Below are 26,590 nucleotides of genomic sequence, written 5' to 3'. Positions count from 1 at the left end.
TACAAAGTACACCAGGATTTAAGGGAAAATTATTCATGTTTTTCAGTTTATGTAAAATTTGAAACATTTTATACAATCTCCTGTATAATTTTTTTTTTTTTTATAAATCAAGCGCTGATTGATTAGGTGTGCATTGACGGTCAGTTTTCAAGTCTTATATGAAAAATATACAAGTATAAAAGATTATCCTATTGCAGAAAAGCCTGACTGCATTAGGAAACAATACAATTTTCAAGCGATTTTTCTACTTACTCTTTACGTTCTACTTCACTGGTCTACATTAACCTTTGCATCTTTTGGACTAACGGTCAGGTTTTGCAGTAAATACACTTCAAATTAACAGCAACAAAGGTTTTTTTTTTTATCTCCATCTGGAAATTGACTATAATAGTCAACAGTGGAACATCGATCAATGTTTTGATCGATGTTCGATCAATGTTTTCCTCAGAAGCATGCATGTAAAAGCATGTAAAAAAAATAAAATAAAACCAAAAACCAAACGTACTGATCAATAAAGTTAGATTTCCCTTTAGCTAAAAGAAATGAAAAATCAGGACAAAAGAAAAAAGTTTTCACGGTTTTATTTCTTTTAAAACCAACCTCATACATGAGATCATAAAGCCTGAAGAATCAGGAACATTCCTACTTTTGAGCTGTGTTGATAACCAAAACCTGGAATATATAAATAGAGTAACTTAGTTAGTGGAAAAAAAATGTGACATTTATACTGATTGCCCATTTATGACTTAAAAGAAAAATAACAATCATGGTTTAACCAACAGAGGAATATGTTTCATACAGTTATTTTAACAAAAGATAAAAAAAAACATGAGAATCAAGCTTTTAGGACATAGAGGGGAAAATAACAAGAGTGAAGGACCAAACAATTAGAGTGAGGATGAGTGTGTGTGTGTGTGTGTGTGTAGCATGGTGTAAATGCAGGAAAGGAGCGTGAGTCACCAGCAGGACACATTTTTACCGATGTCTTTCTTTTTGCTGTCCCATCACCATGAATGCTGATGAGCTTGTTGCTATGAAAACAGGATAGCTACAGAGGCCAGGAGGTCACAGGAGGAGTGCAGTGATTGTTAGGGATAATATGGGGTGAAAAGTTTACACACACACACACACATATATATATATAAAACAAAACAAGTGCTGAGCTACATGACGCTGTAACGAAGCTATATATGAGCCATAATGAGGCAACAAAAGCAGTTCCAGCCCAGAAAAAACTAAAAAAAAAAACTTTTAGTGCTCAGGACTTTCCCCAAAGCGCTACATGAGCACTGATTGAATTCAAGCAAAATTAGAAAACACTATTTTAGCTACAGCTCGTCATGGTTGGCTGATGGTTGATGTGTTAAGGACATTTCTAGGTTTAGGACAATGAACGATTAATTATTTAAAAAGTATGCTGCTCCATTTTTTTTGTTTTGTTTTTAGATTTGTTTTCCGCCATCACTTGATGAAGATAAAGTTCATATTGATGAATTTTGAAGAAGACATTCCTGTGTGCGTTTCCTCCTAGTTTTCCGTTCTCAGGTTACAGTATTAGGACACACCGATGTTTAAGACGACAAAAACAGACGCCACGTCAGATCATCACGTCCACCATCCAACGTGGAAGCTACTAAAATAAATCCCGCATCCAAACAAATGGGCATCAGTGCAGACACACAAAGTATGGAGACTCATTCTTGCTAAATGCGAAAGATCAAGTCCATCAGTAACCCTACAAATGCTCAGTCACGGTCAAAATAATGTTCAATATAAACATGGAGGTTTTGGCTTTTAATGATGCATCTAAAGAGTTCTTTCAACGTGATGAAACTACCATACAACTTCAAAACAACTATTTTTGTCAAACCCACACAAGAGCAACATTTTACACCCAGACACACACTGCCGCTAATATCCGGTTGAATGTCCTGCACACTTTCTGGCATCATTCTGACTGCATAAAGGCCACTTGAACCAGGAACGGCTTAGTTACATTGGCTGATTTCTTGACTCAGACTCTGCTTTTGAGCACAGTTCATCAGTTTTGAAGAGGATGAGGCCAGGACTTTTGTTAGGCTGTTCAGGAATCCTTCCAAAAATAGTTTTAAAACAGTCAAGCACGGTGGTGGCAGAATCATGGTGAGAGTATGTTTCACTACCAGTTGTATTGGTGTACCGCACAAATCAGATTGGACATGATTGGATGTTCAAACAGGAAACTGATCCCAGAACTACATCGGAGTTGGTTTTAGAACAGTTAATACTGCAGCCGGTAACTTTTATAAACTAAATGTTGTTTTACGTATTTGTTAAAACTGTTAGCGTAATGAGACATTAGACAGGCAATCAGTGGGGAAAAAAAGCTCCTACTATTGCTGTCTGAAGAAAAGCACCACTCCCGGACAAAAATGACTAATCAGAGCCAGGAGGAAGGTTTTAGTGTTGTCAATCAATCCTGTGTACACACTTCTAAAATGAGCTACTGGCCGAGAAACAGGTTTACCGCTCCAGGGAAAACCGTTTATTCGCCATCATCGGCGTCATGGCAAGTAGCCTGAACATTCATGGTAGGCTTTGCTGATTTGAAGAAGCCGTAGCGTAGCAGAGAGGTTGCGAACAGCGCATACGCATGTATGATTGACAGCGCTAAGATTCTCCTCCTGGCTCTGATTGATTGTTTCTGACAGAGCAGTGCATTTCTGCAAATGGCAGCATGATCGCAGAGGAAAGGAGCGTGATTTTCCCCAGATTATCTGTCTCGTGTTATACCGTCACAACATAGTGAGAGCTTTAAAAAAACATGCAAGAAACCAACGGTTTATAAAAGTGACATACTGCAGCTTTAACATACGGCTTCTGGAGTTTCCCCCAAGCTGGTCCATCCCAGGACAGAATCCCATTTATAAGTTTTCTAAAACTACAGATAAGAAAATTGCTCAAATATCGAGTGAGAATCTTGCTGGGAGCTGGTTGATAGGCAAGAAAAGCGTGTTGCGTCTTTGCAGCTCGCCAAACATCATCTATGAGGGCATATGCACATATTTGTTCCTGTCTGTTTAACATATGACCCTTATGAATTAGAGAAAATCCACAAGAAATTCTAACTTGTGCTAAATGTTATTCCACCCTGGTAAAAATACTTAATTAAAAAAAAAAAAAAAGATCAACACTTGTGTCACTTGACCATTATGAGAGCTTGCACATTTCTGACTGACAATGTAAATGACAACCAAGCTGTACACTGACCCCGAGTTAGATCTGGTGATCCTTGGTTTATTTCTGCGATACAAAAACTTTAAAGAAAACCTTTGAGCTCAGCTGATCCACAGAGCCTGCATTAATGCCAGTCAAAGTCAAAGCATCTAAATCTCTCCTAATGCAGAGCTTTTCAGATTAATCAGCATTTAAACTGCGCCACTGCATGCATGCGTCAGAGAGCGAAGCATCAACGCTGTCGCGTTTGGCTCCAAACAAGCGTTTAAACGTCTGTAAAGTCAGTTGCGACAGAAATCAGCAGCTTTGTGAACAAGCTGCCTTTGTCATTCAATGGCCATCTCAAACTATGCAACTAAAAAACGTTTATCAAAAGTTGAGGGAGATTTCCGAGCTCCAACTTTTTAACAAGGATTACTTGAGCAATTACCTCAGCACACCGACACAAAGCCTCCCCGCGGTCAGACCTCTCGCCGTTCGCTGCGCTGCTGCCAGCGGTCTCAGCTGGTTTCCGCAAAACGCCACCACAGAAACCAGCGGCAAAAGACGCAGCAGCTGCTCGTTGTTTTCTAATAGACAGCTGAGTGAATAAATTGTTGTCCGACAGCGTGAATACATTCAAGCTGGGAAAAGCCTCCGAAAACAGTTCCAGCAGTTAATTAGGGGGCTTTCATTTGAGTTTTTGATTCTGCGCCTCGTCTTATTGGGGACATTCTTCTGCCGGGGTTGAAGTATGACAACATGCAGCTTTAACGTTTAAAACAAGCTGAGTAATAGCACTTCCTGTAGCCATCAACAAGCTTCCAGCATAATGTTGGCTTGATAAGTGACTGCACTTATTGGGGGGAAATGCCAAGAGGAGCTTTTGAGCAAAGTTCAACATTAAAAGGCTTTGATACTGGGGCTTTGGAAATGCCGACCAGGAAGGTTGATGTCAGAGTTTCAAAGTTTTCAGTTTTGATGTGACATTACTATCCAGTTGGAAGACATCTTTATCTAAATTTTAACCGTCTGACTTCAAACTGACATTTTAGGAGGAACAACCCAGGAACCACCAAGACTCATCCCCATCATCACTGCTTCAAAACTCACACCTTGAAACTGGCCCAAATGGACAAGTTCTCACCTCAAGTTATCAGCCAGGTGTCCAACCAACAGGACAAAGATCCCAAACAAATCAAAACTGACTTTGGACTGGAAGAAGCAGGATCTGGCACGGTCCAAACGTCAATCCTACAGAACATTAGCCGCTACGCCCCAAAGCAGGTCTGAGCCCAGAAACCACCAAATGTAACGGAGTTCAACCAATTCTGACAAGCAGAGTGGTCAAACATCCAGTCAAAATAAAAATAAAATATAGGCTCTCCACAATCAAACTTTGGGGAGGGTGTATTTTCACATTCGAGACTTTCTGACCATTTCTAGATAAAATAAAAATAAAAATAAAATCACAGCAAATTCCAACTTCTGGTTTTTAAAAACCAGAACAGGAAAGGAATGACTAAAATAAATCAGTAAAATGCCAAACTGAGTAACATCCATGCTGAGGAGGAGTGTATGCAAGGCTGGGCTCAAAATTATTCATACCCCTGGCAGACTTGGATCTAAACGAGCTTTTAACTTTTACCAACAAGCTTCTTCTGACTCGTAGTACTACATTCTGCAGCGCCGCAGGCAGAGTACAGACACAGAAAAGGAGGTAGGTAAAAAATAAAAAATGAGGGTGATGGCGTGGTGGACATCAAACTGAACAGATTTAAAGCTCACCACAATAATAATCCATGGAAATTACAGATAGAGAAGAGTTTGACTGCTGCAAAGCCCATAAAGATTTTTTTTAAAGATTATTCAGAGGGGAATAAATAATTTTTGACATGACACGTTTAATAAAATAGTCGAAATCGATACTCCCCCTTTTTTCACTGCTTTGTTGTATTTTAAAACTCCTTGATTGAAGGAAAATCATTTTGGATCTAAATCTCTGGGAGGTATGAATAACTTTTTGTTTCAGACTGGAACCACACGAGGAAAAGACCTGAAAACGCATCAGACGATGGAGGAGGAATCCAAACTCCTCTTCCTCCCTCCCTCGAACACCATCTCAGCGTCTTGTTCTAGTCGTCTCCTTGGTGACACAAACTAATCCCTCATTATGGGATGTAAGCACCGGCACCCCGAAGCCCTGTTTTCTTTTTTTTTTTTGTTCCTTTAAGTTTTCTTTCCTCCCCATATCGGGACACTCCAAACAGAACAGATTACTATAATCTGGGAACACTGGAGCAGACAGATTAGATTAAGCTCATTACACAGGGAAAATGCCACAAGAAAGGGTTAATTCCACCTCAATCCACCTCAGATCATACACACACACACAAATATATATGTCTATATATATTTATGTATATTTGGTCACCAAAAAAGCTGGTATCATATGTAAAACATAAAATCCCTTAGATTTTCTCCCACATCGTTCAAAAATGATTGCAAATTTCTGTAGTGTTTCTTTTAAGTGCAAATAATTCAGTACGTCCTTCTCCCCCATCATGCCTCTAAATGCTTCCTTCGACATCCGCCTCCCTAGGTAGTTGCAGCCCACGTGGTAAACAGGTCACACAGACAGACAGAGGAAGGAGAGGTTGGTTCATGCAGCTGTCTTGGACACGACGTCGTCACGCCTTAAGGTGCGTTCTGTAGCATCGGTATGCGAGTGTGAATGAGAGAGATAACAGTACTGCAGCCAAGTCTCCACCTCACTGCTCTTTCATCCTGTGCGTTTTCGTTTTAGGGATTCCAGCTGAACGACAGAAACAAAGTATAACTACGTATGTTTGACTCGCAGGCAACAAAGTGGAACGAGTTTTATTCCGCCATTACCTCACTCTCCACCATCTTCATCCTTCCCAGGGCATCCTTTGCAGCTTCCTATGGGAAAAAAAAAGGAGATTGAAAATGAGAAAAAAATAAAAATAAAAATCTAACTACTCTGACCCGCCCACACTCACCCTGTTGCCTTGGCTGGAGTAGTTTTTCACAGACTCAGAAAGTCCTTGGACGAAGCGCAGCAGGACGTGTTCATACTCTGCACATATTGTGAAAACATGAGTAACGAAATTAAAAACAGCGGCATGATTAAACGTTGCAGTCACAACATGCAAACACACGGACATGACGGCAAAACCAGATTTTTGAGCAAGTTCAATAAAAAATAAATGACACAGTGTCTCTCAAATGCATTTGAGCCCTTAAACATTTACAGATTTGTCACACAAACTAATTTTAAGGATTTTTACCATGGTTTCTTCAGTTTTCATCTACTCCAATTTAAGACTTTTTAAGACCAGTATGAATGGAGTTTAAGACTTTTATCTCCACAGAAACATACAAACTTTGTTCAGCCAACTGGCGATAAATTATCACTTACTCATGATAGATGGAAAAAGAAGCTAGCTAGCTAATACACCCATGCTAGGTATGTTAGCAGTCAGTTAGCAATAGCTTCAATTGCCTGGAGTCCCAGAATGCAATGAAGAAGTCTGTGTGAGACTCAAACGATTGCTTGACAGAAAAATCCCGCAAGAAACAAAAACATAGAATATGGACAATTAAGACAAAATTTAAGACCTGTGGTTAAATTAATGCTAAACTTACTTTTGAAAAATGAATTGAAGACATTTTAAGGCCTTCATTTTAGATTTCATGTGACAGACAAGTACATACATATGTATCCTATGATAGTGAGGTATTAACAACCTTCATACTTATGGAGCTAAAAAAAAAGAGATCTGCAAGCTCAGAAAAAAAAAAAACTATTAAAAATGACCCAGAATAAACATATCTTCACTGAGATGCAGTAGTAATAATTCGGACACAGCTCGATCTGAAACTCGGCGTGGGGCGAGTGCAACCTTCGCTCACGTCCCAAATTAGAAAACCTGAAATGAGCGTGAAAGTGACCGAGCACAAGCTTCGCAAAGGAGCGACGTACACAGAATTAAATTATGTAAGGCCTAAAGCCATAAGATGAGTCTGATGCGCATGGAGACGAGTGCGTGGATAAACCTCTGAGCCACGAATCTGAATGTGCACTACCTGTCAGCAGAGCAGGAGAGGCTCGCTCCAGCTGAGCTTTCTGCCAGCGCAGCCTGTGCGTGACCTCTTTGTGTTGATGAATGAGGTCAGATGGGGGATCGCGATGGTTTTTCCGGTAATCTGCAATCTGAAAGACGGCAGTAATGAGCGAGCGAGACCTTGGCTAAACAGATGTCATGCGCACAGGCTTGGATTACACAGACCTTCCTCTCCAGCCGCTCCTTGTCGTAGTTGAGGAGGCTGAAGCTGTGGAGTTTGTACTGCGGAGGAGAGCCGTCGGGGCGACTGCTTCTGCCGCTCGACTCGTGTTTGGGTTTAGGCCGAGGAGACGGGGCCTTACAGGGGCAGAGGGAAAACAGACCCGGCTCATCAACATGGACTGTCCTCAGACGTTACTTGTTGTAAGTCATTTCCGTTTAGAGGTGATCAGTAATGGTTAACCAAGTGGAAATATGGTTGATACAGCCCAGCACATCCAAATAAAGTCAGTTTGTGGATTTAAAAGGAAAACAAAACATTTCTCATATTCTGAACTGGACGCTGAATGTTGCTGTAAACTTTGCTAGACTCAGGTGAGACGCAGACGATTTCTGCAGGAGGGCTTATTGCAGAAATACACCAACTGCTCTGGTTTGATAAACATTAGTCATCTAATTCTCTCATACATCTTCTCTCTGACATCTTGGCACTTTGTCTCTTCTCTAAGATATTCGTTCTACCGCCAAACTAAAAAAATGTTGGAGCGTGAAGCAAAAGCCTTTGTGTTTTATTGATTCTTACATCAGCTGGTTGGGCGAACTGTTAGCTACTCACTCGCTCCTTTTGCCTCTCTGGAGGAGAAAGCGGCGACACCGGCTCCAGAACGAACCACTTCTCCGTCGCCGGCTGCAGGTCCACTCCTGAGAGAGGCTCTCTGATCTTCACCCTCACCTCCAGCTTCCCACCGGTAGCTTTACGGCCGTCCATCACCTGTCCAGACACACGCGCTTCTCAGAGAGAATCGACGCACATGCTCGTGTGAGCCGAACATTTTTTGATCACTGACGCTTACTTCTATGATCTCTCTGACTTCACAGTGGTTCTCCAGAGCCTCTAGTTTCAGCTGAGCAGTGCCCACTGCTCTGTCCGTCTTGAACAGACCTCTGCAGAAACACAGGGACGAGGAAGTAGATGGCAAAAGATACAACATGCAGCTTCAGAGCTTTCTAGAAACTTCCTGTTGAGGCTGAAGAAGAACTTCTAACTCGTCTCCTACTGAATGTTGAATCAGTTTGCTCTATTTTAGTTCCTTTACATTTCATCACTGCATTGACAGTCAGTCTTTTTATGCGTTAGTCAAGACTAGATTATGTTGTTCATCCTAAACGACGGGGTTTCTTATGCACGGATGTCGTTTCTGTGAGCAGCTTAGTGATAGAAATCGTAGTTTTTTTATGCGACTCAGTTATAAAGAAGCTCATTACAAATGGGAATGTTCTTCAAGAGCAGGATTTGTTGGGCTATAATCGCTTTGTCATGCAGTCACAAAAAAATAGTTAAAAATGGTTCATACTGTCACTTTTATTGTCATCACAACAGTACCATAAAATGTTACGTCCATACCGCCCACCTCTAATCCAACCAGTTGCTCTTAGTGCAGCTGAGGTCTGAATTACAGCTTAGATTAGATGCGGCTTCAGCAGCTGAAACAACCCGCTAATCAATATTTGTACTTATTTTGAATATTTACAGTCTTCTGAGTCCCATCAGCCCCTTTTATGTCCTGGAGTCTCTTTGTTTTAGCTTGTTTCTAGTCAGTTTTACTAAAATCATTGCTTTTGGTTTTTTATTCAGTTGTATATATTTTATTGAGTAGTGTATTTTTCCCTGACATTTCGCCGACACCGAGTAGTTTTACCCCTTGTGGACGACTTCAAACTTGATGCCTTTGGACTGAACAACCCGTTTGAATCCTCTGTGGGTTCGGTTAATGTTGAGTCTGAACTGCTCTTTGAACTCTGGACTGCTGCTGTTCTTCACCGTGCCAGTTTTGTCCCTCTGGGCGTCCTCCTACACACACACACACACACAGACAAACGCACCGTTCAGCACAGACGCGTGCAGCCAACACCGACTCAAAACAACTGGGCGAGAGAAAGACGGAGCCTCACCGAGCTGGGAAAGGGAAATTCGAATTTTACGCTGGCGTCCAGATCATTAGGAGAGACGCCTGTGGAGTCAAGAGTTCGGTGTGAACGGACTCAGATTTACCAGGCTGCAAAGCGCCAAACCTCGAAGACCCGCACGTCCTCCATACCTGATGGAGCCGGCAGGTTAATGCCTCGGATGATGTACAGTACCAGGTCACTGGGAGACAGGTTGGAGTTGATCCTGTGTGATGGACAAACAACCAATTAGGATAAAAGCCAAATAATTTTGGCTGTTTTATGAGTCACACAGCTTTTAGCTTCATGTCATGCTGGAACGGAGATGCACTGAGTCACAGTGAGTCACTCTGACTCATCTCCCACACCACTGAGGTAAAGCGGTCCATTTTCAGGACCAAAACATATTTCACTAAATTAAAACCCTGCTTCATTGGAAGAGAAATTAATGACATCAAACCAAATTAAATGGTATATTTCTATTTGTTTTCCGGCACATTTATCTAACTTAATCCATCTGGTTTTAACTCTATGACCATCTCACTGCATAGAAAATGACTTCTCTTTTACATTTCTATAACTAAGGACGACATTTTTGTCTTTGGGAAACTCATCTAAGATGCATTCAATCTCAAGAATCCCAATGATCAATCCGTAAATATAAAAAAGACAAGAGTGAAATCTGATGGGGATGAAACCGATTTACTTTGCAGAGTTGAAGGTTCTCTCCTGGGTGAGGCACTTGGGGACCGGGTGGCCCTTGGCGTGGGCGTTCTTCAGCAGCTCTATGTACTTCACGGTCTCCTCAACCAGCTTCTCAGACCTGAGGGGAGACAGAAGGGAGGCTTTTGCACAAACACTGACGGTGCAAGATATCTCAAGTCAGCAGAGACAGCTGTCAAAGCGCAGTGTGCCAGACCGCGCCAATTGTTACACCCAACAAGAGTGTTGGACGATTAACGAAAGATGCTTTTCAGAGTGTAAATACGAGGGGAAAAAGGAGAAGTGAAAATATGTTCCTTACTTCAAAGCCTCGCCTACGTTGCCCATGAGCGTGAACTGCTTAGAGAGGCCCAAACATTTCTGTTTCACATCGGGACCAAGAAGAAGAAGAAGAAAATTGTGGGTAAGAAAACATGAGACAGCAAGGGGACGGAAAATGTGGAGAAAATGAAAAATAACTTACAGATTTACAAAAAGATTCACAACCCAATAACATCAAGAGACCGGTGCACACATTTTAAAAGGTGATGTGAAGGAATATTTATACATCAGACTTTTAAACAGACAGGGTTCTAACCTCGTGTTGCTTTCGTAGGAGATCCATGAGTGCTTGGTACTTTTCACTGGAGCCAGGAGAGGCCCGGGAACGGCCCAGGGAATAATCCTCCTCACTCACCGGAGCGCTTGGAATCTGATCCGAAGCAGTGAGAAAAATGTGATGAAAGTGTTTAAAAACAGAAACAACAATCTCCAGAAACAGTCGAGTAACGAACATGACAAAAAACAAAACGGCGCTAAATTTGTAGTGTACATTTTGTTTTACCACATGAACCAAAAACAGTTGAATATACTTGAGGGCTGCATTCATTTAAATACATTTTACTTCTTTCTAGTTTCTTGGAGTAGAGCATGTTTGTTTATTCTCAGCAGCAAGAACAGGATACAAGTCACAATTTCCTGTATTAAGCCCAGTTTAATGAATGGGACCAACCAAGTCTGCTTTTGAACAAAAGTTTCTGGACGTCTATGATCACATTTCCTATGAAAACCAAACAAAATGGGTTATTGGAAGACAAATACTTTGTGTTGTGTCTAAGCCTTTCAATTTGGAAAATTTTGTTTGTCTGCCTCTTGTCTGAAAGGCCTCTCACATCAGTAAAAAAAAGAAAAAGAAAATGATCGGAGATATCCCTCTGCATACATTTACCACTGCACTATCCAAGCTAAAACTTTATTATTTGCAACACGTCATTGAAATCTATTCAAATATTGTTTATGTTTCTCTGTTGGTTTGAAGTGAGGTTCCAGTTTGAGGTCATGTCCCGTTGATAATGAGACAAACAGAAACACAATATTCTGGGTAAATCCGTGGAGGGGCTGAGTCAGACAAGTCAATAGGTTATATGAAGAATAGCTGAATAAAACAGTCGGATATGATTTAAAGAAAAAAAAAATCACTTGGGATGAAAGGTGTTGGTGTGGAATAATAATATATGACTGGTGGCAACAGAGCTTCCCATCTGGAAACAGATACAGAAAACGTAAAAAGGTCTCACTTTCCGCCATCTTGTTTCTACAGGGTGGGCCATAAGTTTCCATATGTAGAAGAATGTAAAATGTATACTTCTTTTATATTTCTGATATCCAAGAAGATGCGTTTGACAAAAGAGAAATGAATTGAAATTATACTGATGGCTGGATCGGGAAGTAGTCGCATGGATGCACGAGACTTTAACAGAAAAAAATGGAGCGAGCATCACACACCACACGGTGGCAAAACTTATTTGCAAGTTTCAGAAAACTGGAAATGTTGCAGATCAAGACGTGCAGAAATAAATTACAAAATCCCAGAAAAATAAAAATAGTTGTCCAATATAAAATGTTTATTTTTTTCTATGTATGGAAACTTATGCCCCACTCTGCATTTTGCATTGAGTGCACCTGCAAGAATTATTAGCAAAAACCAATATCTTTATAACCTTTGTGATGTCAACAGGAAGGCCAGCCTTTGCAGCCGTAACCATGGGATCCAGTCCTTTGGCGTGCCTGAGGTGCTGCGCTGCTCCAGTCATGTCCTGAAAACAACCAACTATGTGAATACATCCACTGCCGCGCAGCAGACTGACAAGAACAGGCAACAAAATGTCCACAAACAGCAGAGAAACAACAAACAGGTGGGGAAAAAAATAAACAACCTGTAGCTCACCTTCATCTGTTTGGAGCGAAGTGCTGCACGCAAAAAGGCCTGTCGTCTTAGCAACAGGAAGTCTAGCTGCTGCTGGGCTGAAAACGTAGTGAAAAGGTAAATCTGGCTTTTAGATTTATGACACATTTCAGACATGAGCAGCACCCTGCAAAAGCATTCGCACTCCAGGCACCTTTCCACATTTTGTCACGTTACTGGCATTTCCCGTGCTTGAGCAACCAGGAAGTAACATTCATGCCCCTTATTCTGACACCCCTAAAGAAAATCTATCGCAAGCAACTGCCTTCAGAAGTTATCTAATTGACAAACAGAGTGTAATTTAAACTCAGTGTAAATCCAGCTGCTCTAAATAAGTTTGGCTTAAATTAAATCATTCTGTTTCCGAATCATTATGCACTGCCTTTTGAGGTAACTCACATGACATAAATTGATGCTAAAAGCTATTAGAGCTGTAACAATTAATCGTGATGAATCTATTACAGAAAAAAAAGTTGTCAATTTAGCAATCGATTAATTATCACATGGAGTATACAGACTTATAAAAGGCCATTTGCTGAAAAAAAAAAAAACACATTCAGAGCAGTAATGATGCCAAAACTGTACATTTTTAAATTCAAACTTAATTCAAAAATAGTTTATTGAGCCCAAAGGGAAACGAAAAGTTGTTGTAACTCATTTATTAAAGAGGCTGTGGGCAGGAAGGAGCTTCTGCAGCAGTCTGTATCACAACGAATTTGAAGATGCCTCTGACTAAAGGCACTGTTTTTCTATGACAGTCTCATGAAGAGGAAGCTCACGGTTGTCCATAATTTTCTTGACTATTTTCTTTGCACCATCATCTCCAGCATTTCCATTTAAGATTTAAAAAAAACTTTGTCTGTAAATGTGTTTTAACCAAAACTCCTCAAATGGCATAGTTTTAGCTTCACCCTGCTCAAATTCCTTACTGTAATGCTATGTTCCTTCATTTTTGACAACAAAATGTTCATTTTCTTGTTTAAAAAATGTATTTTGTTTGCTTATTTGCATATTTACATGCATTTCTAATATTGTATAAACAACTTTAAGGAGTTAAATGATAAATCTGTAGAATATGTCATTTTTAAAATCCGACTGATTGAATAAATGAGTACTAAGATAATCGTTACGATGTCACAACATGGTAAAATTTCAAGTGTTTCTTTTATTAAGGCACTGCAGGCAGAAAATGCAGAGTTTTGAACCGACCTTTCGCTCCCAGTTTTGGAGCCGAGGATCCTGCAGGGACTGGGGGAGCCGGAGACTTTGCTTTCTGCACAGGTTGACGCACTGCAGGCTGCAGAAAGGAAACTCATCAGACAAACCAAATACCTCCACAAACCGACGTCTGGCTGATGGTTTAAACTGTGGGCATAGCTTGGAATAGAGAAAAAAAAATCTAACTTATTGTATATTAACATGAAAAGCTTCTGTAGCTACTGCTTTGTCATAATAGGTCATTAAGCAACCAAGCAATCCTGCAGTGGGTAGGAGGTGCAGAGCAAGAAACAATACTGATAAAACAAACAAACAAAAAACTCTCTTTGAAGCCGCAGGAGCTGAAACGGGACCAAATGAAGCTTTTCTTTCTTTAACCTGCAGACAGCTTTCCTGGCTGCGCTGGGATATTTGGGCTGTTTTGTGCAGCTCTCCATCTTTTTCATCCCCACCTTGGCAGCCTCTTTCTGTCCATCCTCGTCGTCGTCGTCATCGTCTGCGTCGGCATCCTGATTTGCTATTTTCATAGCTGTTTCCAGGACACCTATGAGGTTCTGCTGACTCCCATCTGAGCCCTGGAGAGGAGGACAGCCTGGAGAAAACACACACACTCAAATAAGCTTAACAAGTCAAAGCTTAACAACTGGAGTCAAAACCTGACACAAAATATCCAGGAAGTTACCAGGAGGCACCGGCAGATCGTTCAGGTTGACAGGTCGGCCTGCGCTGTGAGCTTTGATGGCGTCCTGGTATTGCTGTAAACAGAGAAAAAAAAAAATCAAACAACAAAACTCTGGGAGGTTCGCTACTGAAAGAAAAAGGGAGGCAATCAAAACAAAAGTGGCTGACGCAGCAAATAACTCAGAATTGCAAAAATTGGTGGGTAAAAAAACAAAAAACAAAAAGAAAAACTCATCAATACAGCCAAACCTCGGTAGAAGTCATGGAAACCCACTGTGTAGATGGAGACTACGTCCAAGAACACATCCAAAAATAACTTTACTGATGCAAATGTAAAAACTACGCCTGAAGAGAATAAAAAATCCAAGCACAGGTTTTACAAACACCTTCATATCACGGAGTCATAAAGCAGACACACAGACCCAGCCAGGTAAATCACTTCCTGCTTATATAAGATAGACGTGCATCTCGGTTTTAGTCAGGATCTGTGCTGAAGTTGCTTTTGTCACAAACACAGCAGATTCAGACAAATATTTTCTTGCAGTGAGCAACTAGTCAGGACTTGACAACGCAGCATCTGTCGGTTTCAGGCAGGAATCACACCAAGATTGCTCTGAATCAATAGGCGATCTGAATGTTTTTAATGAAGCGCCGCAGAGGCAAAAGAAAATCTTCTAGCAGTCATTCAAAAATAAAAAGCATTGATTGAACTGAAAAATATGTATTTGGCAGAAAAATAAATTCTTCAATCTTCTGTGAAATCCCTGACCTGATGCTGAAAGCAAGCGCCACAGCAGGTCCCCGCTCTTCATTTTATCCCATGTCAAAAATACCAGCAGGTGGTATTTTTTCACACAAACACCTTAGGTTTTACAGAATATGCTCACCATAGCTGTAACATACATAATTAATAAGCAAATAGCCCAAATTATGCCAGAAATATGTGATATGTCATCTAAACCCAGGCAAACTGTGTTAACACAGAGCTGTACCGTTTGCCCAGTTGATACAAGAGCAGATCTTCCTCTGCATGTAATTTCAGAAATAAACAGAAGATCAGAAAGGAGTTTGGGAACCCTTTAGGACTCGCAATTAGCTTTGTAAATTTGCCCCAAAGTGTCAAAAAAGTTATATTGATAATAAGCTAATTTTGTGAGATGTTTAAACCAAGTGAGCTTTTAAAATGTGATCAGTGTGTGCAGCTCTATTTTCAGCTCCTTTAAGTGAGAAGAAATCAACAAAACCTTGAAGATTTCTAGGAATTCTTCACAGATTTTACTCCATTTGTTTGGTTTACCAGTTTGCCCTTGACTATCGTGTCCTACAATGACACTATAATCTTTCAAGTCAAATATACACCACCAAGATACCAAAACAAAACGGAAAAGGTCAGTCACAGTCACACAGGCCATGTAAGGTGATGAATCAATTCTTAGGGAGGGAAAAACTAAATAAATTCCCTTGAAAAAGGCAGCATTGAGGCTACCTTAATAATCCGCTGGTGCATGCGAGCTTTCCGATCGTCTCCTTTGCTCTTGGCTCCCTCTGCTGCCTGCTTGTAAATGTCCATCCTCTGCTTTAGGGCCTCTGCCACGCTGCTGGGAGCAGGAAGGTCTGTAGAACGAAACACAAATACTCCTGGATGCTAAATTTAACATGATTACGTTGTTTTCACAGCTCAAAAACAACATTTGAGCTACCACTCACTCAGACATTTAACACAGAACCCATGCATGTTTCTAAATATACCTTAAAATTATCATCAACCATGTTCCCTTTATGAAAGGTTTTGCCATTAATGTTTGTCTGGTTAAGAGAAAAGAGATGATTTTTTTTTCAAATCTTTTACACTGAGAAAAAAACAGAACAAAATCCTTCAACCTCTGATCAACTTTAATAAACAAACAAAAAATAAAACTTTTCAAATGCACTGAAATCTCAGTGTGAGTTTATACTACTGCAATTTTAGGTAAATTTATTTAAAGATTGTAGATTTTTTCTTAAGAAAATAGTGAACACATAAAGTGTTTAAGAGGCACCACTGAGAAAGGAGGGTCCTTACTGTTGGTGGCTGTCTGGGTGGGTGCAGGAGCAGCAGGAGCAGCAGCAGGTTTGGTAGCTGTCTGAGGGGGAACAGGTGCACGCTGCTGCTCCACTGCATCTCCTGCAGATAATCAGAACAGTGCAGAAGTACTGGTTACCTTAGTAACAAAAACTTAAAAGTGAAATTAAGTAAATAAAATTAAACGGCCTAGCTGCCTACAGTGCTCCTGATTTAGACTTTGTCAGTGCTTATAAAATAACTGATAAATTAACTGATTTGGCTCATATTTACTCAGAATATTGTGGTCAGAATAATATGCCACGCAGCTCAATTATACCTGCAACTCATCAAATAATGCTAAATGTTTTCACTAAATCAGACAGCACTGACTCTCAAAGACAAAAAAAAAACATAAAGCTTGGCTGCAGCATTTAAACATGGTGATAAAAATCAACAATTATAACCAGTAGCTCTGTCTAAATGAAGCCATTAATATAATTCTTATCTGTCTATAAAAACCGTAAAAGATAACGTTTCCTGCACTGGCTCCAGTCTTTAATCCTGAATTCATAACAGAAGAGATATCTGCTCCTGTTGCCTGAGCCTCAACTGAGATATTTGTGGAGTTTCTCTCATTTTACCTGCAGTGCTGCAGACTCACCTGGAGGGGGAGGTAGCGAGCCCAGTTCCACTGGTTCCCCTCGGTCCACGGCCTCCACCAGCGAGTCGAGCTTCTGCAATGATGGAGGACAGAACACCTTGTTGACTCTCCGTCATTTTGAAGCAAACGGACCTACCAGAGCGGCAGCGGCGTTACCTTGGCAGTGAGGTAGTGCTGCTTGGCCAGGTTGACGTCACCGCTCTGCCTGGCCTGAATGGCAGCCATCTTGTACTCCCTCTGTCTGGACAGCACTGCCCGTTTCAGCTCTACACGGAGCGAAATTGTGAATACAAGTTAGTTTCCTGTTACGGAGAACTGTAACAGCAAAAACATAAAATATTACCAAGTATTTATAGCCTAGTTTCTAGTGGAAATAGATTAATACACTTGAAATAAATTAAAACTAACTTTTCAGCAAGATAGGAGCTTGTTTGAAGTCCTTAAACGTGGGAAAAATATCTTGTTTTACGTGAAAACATGTCAGAGGAACAAGTTCTTTATCAATATTAAGAAATTATCGACTTAAACCAAGCCTCTATATCTTGCTAAAATGTTACATGTAGGGCAGCACCGAATGATTATTTTAGTTATCAATAGATCTGATTATTTTGACGATTAATCAGATCATAAAATGGCACATTCTACAGGTTTTTAAAGTTTTTTTTAATACAATATCAGAAACAAATTTAAAAATGCAAATAAACAATTCAATTCCTTTTGAAATGAGAAAAACATTTCATTGCCCAAGATGCAACGACACGCTTGACCATTTGTAGCAAAAAACATACTTATAACATCAACATGTGAAAAGCTCAGTCCTTTCTGCTTTAATTAATATCAGTGTAGTGAAGGTCTGATCTGTTGACTACTTTTTCAATTAATTGATTAATAATTGGATATTAACACATTTTTCCACTGAATTTGAACCAGGTGAAGCTCATATTAAATGCAAAACGTAAATATTGTTTGTACAGTTTTGGATTAATTACCAATATGAATATGTTGTTCTTTCAGAAAATGACTTTTTTTTTAAACCTGGATGCTCCAGTTAACAGTTAATCTATCACTAAATGAGTTGACAATTATTTCAACAATCAAATAGTTACTATCAATCTCATACTTTTGAGTTGGTTTGTCTTATCTCAAGCGTAATAAGACATTTGGACCAGAAACTAGACTAACTATACTCAGTAAGACTTGTGAAAGGTGTTCCCAGTTACCTGAGTGCTGGGCGTCAGGTTGACTGGGCGTCAGGGGGGAGATGGCAGGCGTTTCTGGGGTGATGGCAGCAGCTGGTTTTTGGGGAGGGGTCAGATGTCTAGGTTTAGTGTTCAGAGTTTCTGGCGCCGGCTCCCTCAGTGGTCTCTGATTAGAAGGAGGGGAGGGAATCAGCGCGGGCGGTTCTCGTTCCTTTACGGGTTCAGGCTCGGCTGGAGCGTTTGATTTTGTGCCAATGGCAACCGGAGGAGGAATCTCCTCTTCATTGATTGGCTTCCCTTTTTTCACAGACGTCAACATGGACTGCAACGTCTACAATTTAGAGAGGACAGTCATAAACACACAGAGTCGATCTGTATATAAACAGAGAACCTTAATGTCACACATGGGAAATTTTTCCATTTCGTTTTTATCAGTTTACCTTTAACCCTCTGTCATATCTTCGCACTTTACTGGTCTCGCCTGCAGCCTTGGCATTGGCTGTAGCCTTCTGATACATATCAAGGCGCTCCAACAGGCGAGACTCCAACCCTGACGCTCCGCCGGGAGCGCTGGGAGAAGAGACGCTCACTTTAGGAACAGTGGGAGTGACGGCGGGACGCGCTGGAGCAGGAGTGTCCGCCTCGTCATCCTCCAACACTTCGTTTAATTCTGCCTGTGAACAGAGCAAGAACAAGAAATACACAAAGCAACTGAGATAAGAGTTGCATCATTATGGCAAAAGGTAAATGTGGGATACTGAGTACTTCAAAAAGAGCTCAATTATGTGATTTAAGACCTCATTTTTAATGTCTAAAATTGATGAAAAGTGTGTGTGTGTGTTACCAGCAGGTCTTCATCGTCCAAATCTTCGTCTCCCATGTCCTTGTCGTCCAGATCTTTCATACACAGAGCCGCCATTCGCTCAATTTCAGCCATTGGAACAGGAGCTGAAAAGAAACAATCAGAAACAAACCAAGAAGGGTTTGATGTTGAGTCACTTAAGATGAATCAATGATCAACACTTTAAAGTGAGGTCAGAGTCGTCCTTCTCTTTGATTTTAGCTGATGTTCTGTGGTTTTTCCCTCTGAATTGGACGTTGTTCTCTCCGTACTGATTGAACGAAGAGTTTCTTACCTTTTCATTCTTTAAGAGAAATAAACTGAGTCTTGTTTCCAAAGCTCCCTCTAATCCCTCAGGTTTGTTCATATTTTCCCTGCCATCTTTCAAGTGGTAAAATGCAAGAGAAGAACACTCACATCTTCCATCCCCTTTCTTCCCTTGTGGTCTCCCTCCTTTTCCTCCTCCTCCTCCCACCAAACTGAGGAGCTCTGCCTCCAGGTCCTCGTCGTTTCCATCATCGTCCATCCCACCGTCCGGGGTAAGGTCGAGAAGAAGCCCCATCTGAGAGCCAGACAGAAGGAGAGCCGCTGAATGACATGTAAAACTAATATTCTCTACCTCAACAAAACATCATTTTAAGTTCACATTAGACCACTTTAAGCTTTGATCACAGCACAGATTTGATTTCAGTCAGGATCTTGAACAGTTTGAATTCCTGCAGGAACTATTTTCACACTCATCCCCAACAATATCTGATGAGTTATAATATTTTCTCAATCAAATGTGTAGCACTAATGGAAAAGCAAGACATTTTTTTTTATGATTAAACCACAACATTACTGTGCCTTCAATAAGCAGTTACACCCTTTAACTTTTCCAAATTTTTCCACAATATAACCACAAACTTCAATAAATGTTATTAGGATTTTATGCAAGAGATAAACATAAAGTATGCTGTATTTTTTAACAATTAAAAATAAATAGTTGCATGTATTTGTTTTTTTTAAGCCTGTTTTACTCTCATACTCCAAGATCAAATTGCTGACAACCAGATGACTTCAGAAATTGTCCAATTAGTAAGTAGAGTCCACCTTTGAGTAATTCAATTTAATTTTTAGTTTAGTTCAATTCAGAATATTCATACTGCACCAATTCACAACACATCATTTCAAGTTACTTTACAAAAACGTTATTTCAATTCAATCACACATACAGTCCAACTGAACTGATTTGATAGTTATAAAAAAACAGTGCATTTAGTTCAGTTTGTCATTCAAATTTGTAAAAGTTTTCTATCCAACGTAAAAGATTCAAGGCGTGGAAGTAGTTTTCTGTAGGATCCACAGCTGTTAGTTCTGGCATCTTGTATTTTACTGATATATATATATATATATAATTTTTTTTACATTGCTGTTAGGCGTAAACCCCTTTTATTAAATCTACATTTCACACATTTCTGTGGTGTTTGTAGAGCTCCGCCTCAGCTTTTCTTCCACGTTTTGATTTTATTTAATTCCAGTATTCTTTGCCGTCTCTTTAGCCGTTTCATCTCCTTTTAATACTGACTGATTATTTGAACCTTATGAATCAGACACATCATGACTAAAAATACCTCCAAATTCTTGTCAGCTGAAACATTAACGCAGTACTTTTCCACTACATAGTTTTTTCATTTAGTTAACTCCAGGAGATAATTTTAGCACCAGGCACAATTCACAGATTTGGTTATGGGTTATGACAGGTATTACCTGTTTGGCTCTGGCTGCCCCTTGACCCCGGGGAGGAGGGTTCCTGCTGCGACTCATGGGCTGTAAACACCTGTGAGAAAAACGAGTTAAGATAATTAAATCCCTTTGTTTGAAATAATGCGGCAAAGAAAATTATCCAAACTGTCACATATCGTATTAGCGTCTCTACTCCTGTTAGCTTCCAGCTAAAAGAAACCTCACAGCTTTTGCTTTTTCTGACTGGCTGTTTTTACCTTCACAGCTCTACTCAGTGTTGCTTTGCTCAGCTCGGTCACTCAGATTTTAAACTCCTTCCGTACAACTTTAACCAGGTAAACAAAGAGGGGCACTCCTATGTGTAAGCGCTTAGTTTGAGGTGTCAAAACAAGAACAGTAAGCCGTATAAATGACTTCCTGTATGGCGCTTTACGGCTGGTCGAAAACACGCCCATAGTTGACGTAAAGCAGTGACGTTTGGTCCTGTTAAAGGCACACGCAGCTCAGGTGAGCAGTTTCAGGTTGGTGAAAAAAAAAGTTAAAAAAAAAACAAAAAAACATAGTCCTTAACATTAAAAGACTTAATAGAAAATAAGACAAAATTTCGCACGAAATCAACTAATAACTTAATTTAAGACGCCGGTTATGTTCACGACAATTTTTCACTTAGCTAGCTAGGTGTAATTTGCTTGCTACATGCTCAAATATTTTGTTGAATATTTTTGTTTCGGTGTAAATTGCTTTGTTTACCCTAAAATCATTGTTTGATGGTTAGTAAAGTAAAATTTAAAACTCTTGTTTGCATTGTGTTTTATTCTGTCATATCTTTAAATGAACCTTTTTCTTTCTTTTAGTTGGCAAAAATGACCAAAGGGAAAACAAAGTATAACAGCAACGGTAAAAAAAAAACAAAAACAAAAAAAACACATGTTATTTATTAAAACTTTTTTTTTTTAACTTTTTTGTCTTAAAATAATTTCATTTTTATTTTTTATTTTGTATTAAAGCTGTTTATATTCATCGCCCTTCCCTCGAGATTTTTCATATTCACTACACAAAGTTCAATATACTTGAGATATTGTTTTGTAACCTTTCCCTGCTTTAAGCTTCCCCATGGCTTTATACATAACCTGTTCAACACATTCCTTTGTGTTTATGATGCTGGTTGTTCTTTAATGTTCTCTAGCAAACCACAAAGGTGGACTCAATTTACCAACAAGACAGGGTTCAAAATTCAGTGCAGTTGTTTGACTTTTATTTAGAGGTAGTAGAGTATCTTTAATTTCGTACTTTCAGTTCCAACCCATCAAATATGTTTTTAACCTCCAGTTAACAATCAGTTACTCTACTAGTTGACGATTATTTCAATAATCGATTAATTGTTTCAGCTTTACTGTCTTTAATTGATTAGGAATGTTTTTGTATGTTTTAAGAGGACATGGCTCCACCCCAGACTCGGTCCCTGAGGTCAAAGAAAAGGACCTGTCCAGCTGATGAATCCTTCCAGGAGGTCCAGGTTGTTCCCCTTCAAAAGGTATTTAGGACTTGAACAGAGCCTATAATGGTATTACATTTAAACAAACTGATATGTCAGACTTTTTCTTTAATTATTAGGACGCAGAAGGAGATATTAAAGAAGCCAATAAGACGCTGCAGCAGACTGAACTCCAAGAAAGTGCAGCAGTCCCAAATATACAGCATGAGGGAGAGGAGCGGTCCAGTCTCTCAAAAGCAGATGAAAACAACTCAGAAGAGGTAGATGCCACAGACATCGCAAATGATGGGAAAGAAGGGACCACTGTCTGCGATCCTAGCCATTGTTTTGAGCTGGACACCGGCTGCAAACAAACTAATGATTCTACCAACGGAAACGAAACAGGATGTAGCAGATCGCCAGGCCAACCCCAGATGTTTGTGCCCGCCGCTGAAGACGACAGAAAACCCAGCTGCGCTGTTTTGGAGAAGCAACTGGAACGCTTCAACTTGAAGAGAAGTCAAGACACCAACGACGATAAGCCCAGCTGCGGCACGGCGGACGTCAAGGAGTCGGCGGCGGGTTTACCGGCCAAGAAGAAGCGAAGGATGGGCATGTGCGGTCTGATGGAGAAGGAACGGAGTCACTTTCTACAGGCACAGCAACGGGAGGGCGTGGAGAACGGAGCAGGGAGCGCAGGAAAAGCCGTATGTGATGAAACCGCTGAGCCTCTAGGTTCAGAGAACGATGTCTCCCCAAACCATTTACAGTCCACACCTCCTCACGCCTCAGCAGACATCAGAGAGGAGAGGGAGGAAGAGCCTCAGCCTGATGATCACCAGTCAGTGCTTTTTACTTTTTAAATTTTCATGATATCATGGAGTGGAGAAATTAGTTTGTATTTTGTATGACTTGAAATTATGTTTCTTGAAAATGATCCCAAAATAACAATATGCTATCGCAATAATGTCTGGTACAATTTACTGTTGAGCAAAATTTGTTATTTTGACAGGCCTACCTCAAAAGGCGTTTTATTGCAGTATACTTTCATTTAGGAGTATCAGTGCATAAAAGGAGCTGAATTTAAATAAAAGCCACACTTTTCAGATTTTTATTTGTAAAAGAAATGAGAAAATGAGGTATATTTCTATTCCGAGTAACATACACTCAAGTTTGTGGTTGTAAAGTAACAAAATGCAACAAAAGTACAAAAGGTATAAATACTTTTGCAAGGCCCTTTAAATATGCCTCTTTTATTTTTACCTTTACCTTTAATGCAGAGCTGAAACCGAAGTCCACTGTTCTGTGACCGACATGGACGGAACTGGTACCACAAGTAACCCAGGATGCTCAGAGGAAAGAGAGTCTGAGGCTAAAGACGGATCTCTGACTGATCCAGAACAAAATGGCAACACAGAACCAATTCAACTCGCACAGGAAGGGGAAGAGAAACATCTGGAGAACCTGCAGCCACCAGAAGTCAAGGACCACGCCGCTGGAAATGCGACTCTCATGCCTGAAATCCAAACCAAAACAGAGGAAGATTTGTCACCAAGAGAACAAGCGAATTCTCTCCACGCCTTCACTGCAAAGCAGCAGGAGGAAAGTGATGCTGACGCGGCTCAGCCACAGACGTGCGGTGTGAACGGGACGACGGACGAGAGCAAACCGGAGGCAACTGACGGGAATGGTGGCGAAGGAGGAGCTTCCTCTGCAGCGACTCAATCTGCAGAATTAAACTGTGAGGCTTCACTGGCACCCGCTGCCCAAGAGATGAGCAACAGCGTAAGTAGATGTTGACCCTGGAAATGATTACGTCTTAGTCGATTTTATTGGATTTTCTGTCATTTATTAAGAAGGAGTGGATAGTGGAGGATTTGGGAGTTTGGAACAAAAGTATTAAAGCGTTTAGCTCAGGAGCTGATATAGCATTTACAGGTAAAACCCAACTCTGAATCATTTGTGTTGAGAAAGCGCTAGACTTCGTATTTATTTAAAGCTCCCTGTGTGTGTTTGCACAGTGTGATCCAAATGACGATGATGATGCTGCTGGTCCCTCTGTCGTCCACACTGAGCGCGCTCCAACCAGGAGCCCGGAGAACTCGTCGGGCTCTGGAGTCGTAGATTACGTGTCGGACTCGCAGCTGAACACCATTGTTCTCATGTAAGAAAAAAAATTAAAGACTATACAGGTGCATGCTGGTTAATTTGACCATAATCAAAAGGTTCATTTTTTCAGCAGTTTAATTTTAAGAGAGAAACCCAAGCATTGATTGATTGCACAAAGAGAGATAAACTTCAAGCATTTGCTTTTTAGTTATTAATGATCATGGTTTGCAGCAAATCGAAACCCAAAATTCACTTTCTCACAAAATAAAATCATAAAACCTATTAAATTCAATTTTAAAACAAAAATGATCTGTAACGTTGTTATCAATAAAAATAAGACTCCTGACTTGATAGTTGGCTAGTAGGCCAGGACAGTCATCCACGGTGGGTTATTGCTAAAGAAACTTAATGTTTATGGAGAGCTGCATGTTAATGGAAAGTTTAGTGAAAGGAAAAAGTGTGTTTTTTTCAGAAGCAAATTCCTTCGTAAGACTTCACAGAAGTGGACAAAAGACTGGAATATGAATATTTAAATGCTTAATAAGCTTGTAAGTTATAAAATCATGACTTTAATCACCTATTTATGATCCAACCAACATTTTGCTCTCATCTAGTGAGGAAATGAAGGAAGTACCTGATCCATCGGGTCATCTTGAAGATGCCACAGAACTGATCTGTGGACTGATCAGAGAACTCTCCTCTCTGAAGTTAGTAGAAACAATTTCTGCCAAATATTTCATCTACTTTTATGTTTCATCTTACTACGTTTGTCATGTTTTTTTCTCGTCTTAACTCATCTCAGTCTCCTCACTCCTTAGGGAGTGACGTGTATTATCGCCCTTCAGTACTTTGATCTTCTTCGCCTGTGTTTCTACCTTCTGATTGGCTGCAGTAGCTCTGCCAGCTGTAAAACTTGTCTTGTTAAAACTTCAACTAAAGCTTTGATGTGACTGCTAAGAGAAATTGTTGAGTTTAGGTAATCGGAGAGGCTGTTGGCATCAAGAACATGACAGGTGGCGCTCCTCTGTGTTGTCAGATGATTTATTAAAGAGGGAACTTCACTATTTCCATCCTCTTTACTCTCCACTAGAGATTAAAACCTGTGAATCCTGTTGGTGGATTTCGGCTTAAACTTCAGTGTTGCATTGGTTGCTAGCAAAACGACCAACACTGGAGAGGAGATCATGATCAGCAACCAGGTTCCTTTGGACGTAGATGACCGACAGTCTGTCCTCGTCTCTTCTTCACGTGACAAAGATAAAGTGCAAAGTGTTTATATTTTTTAAGCTTTTCGGCATTACAACTGCAAACCTCCAACGTACTTTTCTATTTTATGTTATAGACCATGTGCGTTTTTACTTTAACATAACTTTGGTTCCGATGGTAAAGGTCGACCTCAGAATGTTCAGAAATGGGTCATAACTATTTGCTTTCATTACCTTGCTTCACATAATGTTGCTGTACATCTCAACCCTTGATGTTAAGATTCTAACAGTGGATCTTTATTTACACATGAAGCTTAAAATTGAGAGCTTAACCCAGTTTTTTCCCTTTTTGTTCCAGCCGAAAGGTGATGGTCGCCCATCGAGAACTGGAGAACCTGCGGCGTAAACCTTCCAGAAGCTCTGTACGTTAAAGACTGCTTTCCAGAAGATTTTGTTCTCATGTTTTTCTTTTGTTGTTCTTAGAGTTCATTGGTAAAGTACAAAAGACGCCACTGAAATATTTCCCTAGTTTTCCACGTTCTTATGAATGTTTGCTTTGGGTATGTTGATCTAGTTCATCCTCAATAAATCTATGAGATCCAAACAACCAGAATCTGTTCTTAACATAGGAGGATCGATGAGATGTTTTTAAGCAGGGGTGTCAAACTCCAGTCCTCAAGGAGTTTGAGGGCACTGTCCTGCAGTTTTTAGATGTGCCACAGGTACAAAAACGCTGGAATAAAATGGCTTAATTACCCCCTTATTGTGTAGATCAGTTCTTCAGAGCCTTGCTAACAACGTAATTATTCTATTCAGGTGGTGCAGCAGAGGCACATCTAAAGGTTGCAGGGCAGCGGCCCTCCAGGACTGGAGTTTGACACCTGCGCTTTTAGGTATTAGCGTTCCAACAATTTGATCAGTCTCAATGACTAAATTGGCCAGTCTATCAATTAAAATATCATTCTGAAGGATGATATTTTTGAGTGCTTTGCAAATGTATTAAAAATAGAAAACCAAGAAATCACATTTTTTTAAAT

General features: G+C 40.2%; 2 protein-coding genes across 5 annotated transcripts; one reads left to right on the top strand and one right to left on the bottom strand.

Moving 5' to 3' along the window:
* Positions 1-565: 565 nt before the first annotated feature.
* On the bottom strand, positions 566-21,189 carry cc2d1a (coiled-coil and C2 domain containing 1A). 2 transcript variants are annotated; one of them, XM_007570206.2, is made up of 28 exons: positions 21,023-21,189; positions 20,790-20,859; positions 19,458-19,602; positions 19,044-19,147; positions 18,640-18,873; positions 18,221-18,530; positions 17,157-17,266; positions 17,001-17,073; positions 16,358-16,459; positions 15,782-15,909; positions 14,297-14,369; positions 14,067-14,206; positions 13,606-13,693; positions 12,379-12,455; positions 12,152-12,247; positions 10,750-10,863; positions 10,474-10,532; positions 10,156-10,272; positions 9,602-9,675; positions 9,456-9,514; positions 9,203-9,354; positions 8,357-8,447; positions 8,119-8,274; positions 7,509-7,640; positions 7,306-7,432; positions 6,219-6,295; positions 6,091-6,138; positions 566-6,010 (listed from the first exon to the last, which is right to left on the bottom strand). In XM_007570206.2, exons 2-28 carry the CDS (start codon positions 20,844-20,846, stop codon positions 5,978-5,980), a joined length of 2,976 nt encoding a protein of 991 aa, XP_007570268.1. In that variant the 5' UTR covers positions 20,847-20,859; positions 21,023-21,189; the 3' UTR covers positions 566-5,977. The 2 variants fall into 2 exon arrangements, with proteins under 2 accessions (XP_007570268.1, XP_016536282.1); XM_016680796.1 differs by having other exon boundaries at positions 20,790-20,849.
* LOC103150533 (uncharacterized) lies at positions 21,186-26,160 on the top strand. 3 transcript variants are annotated; one of them, XM_007570204.2, is made up of 8 exons: positions 21,186-21,272; positions 21,620-21,662; positions 22,199-22,299; positions 22,380-23,080; positions 23,520-24,024; positions 24,261-24,403; positions 24,963-25,055; positions 25,912-26,160. In XM_007570204.2, exons 2-8 carry the CDS (start codon positions 21,629-21,631, stop codon positions 25,982-25,984), a joined length of 1,650 nt encoding a protein of 549 aa, XP_007570266.1. In that variant the 5' UTR covers positions 21,186-21,272; positions 21,620-21,628; the 3' UTR covers positions 25,985-26,160. The 3 variants fall into 3 exon arrangements, with proteins under 3 accessions (XP_007570266.1, XP_016536284.1, XP_016536283.1); XM_016680797.1 differs by having other exon boundaries at positions 21,206-21,286; XM_016680798.1 differs by lacking the exon at positions 24,963-25,055.
* Positions 26,161-26,590: the final 430 nt, after the last annotated feature.

Source organism: Poecilia formosa, unplaced genomic scaffold, assembly GCF_000485575.1.
Source record: "Poecilia formosa unplaced genomic scaffold, Poecilia_formosa-5.1.2 Scaffold256, whole genome shotgun sequence".
Classification (NCBI taxonomy): domain Eukaryota; kingdom Metazoa; phylum Chordata; class Actinopteri; order Cyprinodontiformes; family Poeciliidae; genus Poecilia; species Poecilia formosa.
Note: the sequence above shows the minus strand (reverse complement) of the source record. Positions and strands in the feature narration are given on the sequence as shown.